We start from the raw sequence: 4,954 nt of genomic DNA, 5'->3' as shown, positions 1-4,954 counted from the left end.
TTAGCGATTTTGTATCAGCATCATATACTTTTTTTGTACGAAAATGTCGAGTTTTGAGCCGAATAAGCGTCATTTGCGGGAACTTTTGATTTACTTCTTTAATTTGAAAAAATCTGCAGCTAAGACTCATAGATTGCTTGTAGAAGCATATGGTGGTGCTGCTTTAAGTGAGAGAAGTTGTCATGGTGATTTCAAAAGTTTAAGAACGGTGAATTTGACGTCGAAGACAAAGAACGTAGAAGGCCGAAAGTGTACGAAGACGCGGAATTGGAAACATTATTGGATGAAGATTCGTGCCAAACACAAAAAGAACTTGCACTTATATTAGGAGTGACTCAACAAACAATTTCATATCGTTTGAAATCATTGGGAATGATTCAAAAGCAAGGGAATTGGGTTCCATATGAACTGAAGCCGAGAAACGTCGATTTTTCACATGCTGCTGTGAAATGCTGCTTGCCAGGCATAAACGAAAGGGTTTTTTGCATCGTATAGTCACTGGTGATGAAAAATGGATTCACTACGATAACCCAAAGAAGAGGAAATCATGGGGATCACCTGGCCATGCTTCATCGACAGCCAAACCGAATATTTATGGAAAAAAACTCATGTTGTGTATTTGATGGGATCAGCTTGATGTCGTATATTATGAGTTGCTCAAACCGAACGAGACCATTACTAGGGCTCTTTACCGAACACAATTGATAAGATTGAGCCGAGCATTCAAGGAAAAATGGCTCCACTACTCCAGGCATGACAAAATTATTCTCCTGCTGATAATGCTCAATCACATGTTGCGGCGCCGGTCAAAACCTACTTAGAAACACTCAAATGGGAAGTTTTACCCCACCCGCCATATTCTCCAGACATTGCTCCTTCCGACTATCACTGTTCCGATCGATGACGCATAGCCTGTCTGAGCAGCACTTCACATCATATGAAGATACCAAAAATTGTATCGATGATTGGATCCTCAAAAGATGAAGCGTTCTTCCGACGTGGTATCCACATGCTACAAGAAAGATGGGAAAAAGTAATGGCTAGCGATGGCCATTATTTTGAATAAAAGATTATGTACCGTTCTTTCACAATAAATGCTTAATTTTTGATAAAAAACGGCGGAAACTTATTTGTACTCCCAATAATTTTATTTATTTTAATTAAAATCTAAAAAATAAAGAATTCATAAAATCCTCGTTACTTGAGACTTTATAAAACTTAATAAGTATGGAAACACGGAATTTCCAGATTCACGTATTTCCTGACTTCAATCTTCGCAAGTCTGTTATAGAAACTTCTCGATATAAATTTATAACAATTATTGAATGATTTTTGGCAAGAATTATTATGACAAAATGTTAGTTATTGACAAAATGTTTAGAAAATTTAGTATTTGATTTTTTTAAGAACATAAAAATTATTTTACAAAAAAAATATTCTTTAATAATATAAAGTATGATCTCCGCACGTTTAAGCTATAGAGATGCTCCTAAGCTAGAGCGTCACGTGAGGGCTCGGCGGCTCGGCCCGAGCGGTAGTGGGTAGTGCCGGTTCGGCCCGAAATGTGCAAATCTTTGCAAGCACTGCTATAATTAATCTTTTCAAAATTTTAATAAAGTATAAATTTTCATAAATTTTTTAAATTCAATATTTTAGTCATATAATAAACACTTTAAAGCTTTCTAGTGTAAATTTTTTCCTGGTAATGCAGGATATTGTCTCATCTAATATTTCTTTACCCCAAGTTATACTTTTAGAATCTTTCATCCACGCAGGCGCGCTCCATGCAGTCGTTATGATTTTAAGCTCATCAGACATAATATTTTTGATATAATGTAAATATTCGATTTTGAAGTCATCTTCCTCCACAAGTTTGAAATGACTTAACGTAAAATCATTGGGTACGTCGTCATATGTATATGGTCTCGTTGAGAAATCGGTACCTGCGATAGGTATACGAGTAAACGTGTATCCGATACCGTTGGAACCAAAATACGATCTAGAAGTAAGAATAATTATACATGAGAAGTTATCATCGAAACGGATGAAAACCAGTTAGATAAATTTATGATAATTTTATAAAATCTTATATATTTAATAGATAAATAAATAAATCATTTTACCCTAAGAATTGCTATGTTTCAAATTTTAGTAGCAATTAATGTTCGATTTTAGTAAAACATAAGAAGTATCTTATTTTCTACTAAAGAATCTTAATGATGTTTTTAATTTGTTTCTATTCTATCAGTCGAAGAGAATAATGAAATTCCATTCCTGTTACCAAGAGTAGAATTAATATGCTTTACTTGAAAAATTATTCTGTAACTACTTATAGAATTACATTTATTAATTAATATATATATATATATATATATATATATATATATATAATATATATATATATATGATTAATAATTGGAAAAAGCTTTTTGCTTATTTTCTATTAAAAGTCTATTAGAATTTTTTTATTAATTCTAATTGGAATTCATGTACGTATTTTAATTATATTCTAATTGAATTTCATATATTAATTATATTATTTGAATTGTTCTTAGAAATCGTTTTAAGAAATGTTAATAGTATATAGAAGAGAATTTAAGAAATTTAAGAATTTTAAGCACGACCTGTGTGAATACATCAAATACGATAAAGAAAGCCAAAAACGGTCAAATTTGGATATTTCAAATAATACATTATATAACGGAAAGATAAAGGGCATATACCACGAACGCTAGATATCGTTAGCGAATGATTATATTTGATTATAATACATTATAATCTAATTACACATAATTAAATATATATAATATATATAAACGTTTCGTCCTTACATTAGACCTTCAATATTTAATAATTAAAAAATATTTACGACCAACAACAATTCGTCTACGTGTATTGTCTTATGACATGTTTATTTGTAATGTTAACATGCTCGTTATTAAACAATAGTTTTTTTATTCTTAATATGCAAGTTATTGATGTTAGTCCGAAAGGATAAAAAATTTTATCCAAAAGCAATCTTTTTATTACAAAAATTCAGATAGTCCAGATGTTCCTATTTAGTTGTTACAGTTGTTGAAATGCAGAACTTCCAGATTCTAGTAATTACAATATTCTTTGATTAATTAACTGGTTTCAAATCGTGTTTTGAATTATAAAATATAAAAAACTTCGTACCTATGTTACAATCAACAATGTGGAAAGAAATCGAGAGTGAGGATGACTTGTTTTAATAAAATACTCATTACAATGTTTTGACATAAATTCTTATCATAATACATAGCTATATATACCTAACATATATCAAGAAGAGAATAAAAAGGACTTAGGGGGGAGGGATTAGCATAGGAAAGTATGTTTCTGATCATTTTTCCGTATCACTCTGCATATTGAGATCATCGATTTGTTTTTCGATAACTATCATTTCCGATATGATTCTTTTATGGAAACATTGTTCTATTATATGTCTAATACTTGAACGTTATCTCAATTTATTTTGCGATCACTTTCTATCTGATGTGATAAAACAGTCAGGGAATCTTTCGATTTTTTTATATTCACTTTATGTTCTTTGATTCGCGTTTTTATTTTCCTTTTTGTTTGACCGACATAAGAGGAGTCACAATTCAGACAGCTTATTTTGTATACTACATCACATTGCTCCATTTTTTCTAATCTATCCTTATCTAATTTTATGAAATGATTTAAATTATTAATAGGTTTATACGCTATTTTTAAATTGTTTTTTTCCGCTATAGTCTTAAATTGATCCGAAATTGTTAATATATAATATAGTGAACAATTTTTTTCTATCGTGATCGATGGAATTAATATTATTATCATATAAATTCTTTTTACTTGCCAATTTTTTAAGTTTGTGATTAATTGTAGAAAAAATTATGTTAAGAGGAACTATTAATTAATAGAACATTTATCATGGATTCAATATTTTTTTTGTGATTTCGGATATAAGAGAAACAGAATTCTATCAAGTTGACCGATTATTATTCCTCTTTTATGTTGCATTGGATGATTCGATTTGTAGCTTAAATATCTTCCTGAATTCGTGGGTTTTTTATATATGTCAAATTCTATATAGCCATCTTCTAATATTACTTTAACATTTATAGATTTGTCATCGCCATGATCCACTGTAAATCTCAATCTATCATGGTAAGAATTGAATCTATCTAATATCTCATTAATCTGATTATTCAGAATTGCTAATAAAATATCATCCACATATCGATAGTAAATTGGAGTGTTAATATTAATGTTAGAAAAGATTTTCTCTTCTAAATCTTGAATTACTATTCATTCATGAAATTCGCTAGGACAGGTGACAATGGAGACTTTTCATGGGCATACCAAAGATTTGTTTAAAAAATTTATTGTCAAATTTAAAATATGTTGAATTGATAATCAAGGAAATAGCATCAAGAAATTGTTTTTTTGGAATGCTTGTTTTTTGTGATATGTATCCCATCTTTTTTCAATGCTTTTTGATTAACTTTATGGGAATGTACATCGATGTAAAGTCGAAGAAGACTAATTTGTAATTTTATTTCAAAGCTATACCATTTAAATTATTGATCAGTTCAAAACTGTTCTTTATGTGGCCAAATTTTTTTGTACTTTTATCAATGATTTCTTTTATTAGGTGTACAACTTTGCTTCCACCGTTCTTTTTCCGAAATTCGAGGCTTTATTGTAAAAAACTGGTTATACATTTATGATTCAAAGTATTGTCCATCGCTGGCCACTACTTTCTCCCATCTTTCGGGTAGCGTACGAATCCCGCGTCGAAAAAACTGGTCATCTTTTGAGGCTATCCACGAATCGATCCAATTTTTTACTTCTTCATAAGATCGGAAGTGCTGGTCAGCCAGGCCGTATGCCATTGATCGAAACAAGTGATAGTCAGAGGGAGCAACATCTGGAGAATACGGCGGGT

General features: G+C 30.4%; 1 protein-coding gene across 1 annotated transcript in view; it reads right to left on the bottom strand.

Moving 5' to 3' along the window:
• Positions 1–4,954, bottom strand: part of LOC105625616 (glucosylceramidase-like) — a 25,851-nt gene that overhangs the window by 5,362 nt on the left and 15,535 nt on the right. The window contains exon 3 of the mRNA XM_012206938.1: positions 1,740–1,999. Coding sequence (XP_012062328.1) covers positions 1,740–1,999 — 260 coding nt within the window. The remainder of the gene's footprint in view (positions 1–1,739; positions 2,000–4,954) is intronic.

This window comes from Atta cephalotes (genome assembly GCF_000143395.1).
Source record: "Atta cephalotes unplaced genomic scaffold scaffold00003, whole genome shotgun sequence".
Lineage (NCBI taxonomy): Eukaryota > Metazoa > Arthropoda > Insecta > Hymenoptera > Formicidae > Atta > Atta cephalotes.
Note: the sequence above shows the minus strand (reverse complement) of the source record. Positions and strands in the feature narration are given on the sequence as shown.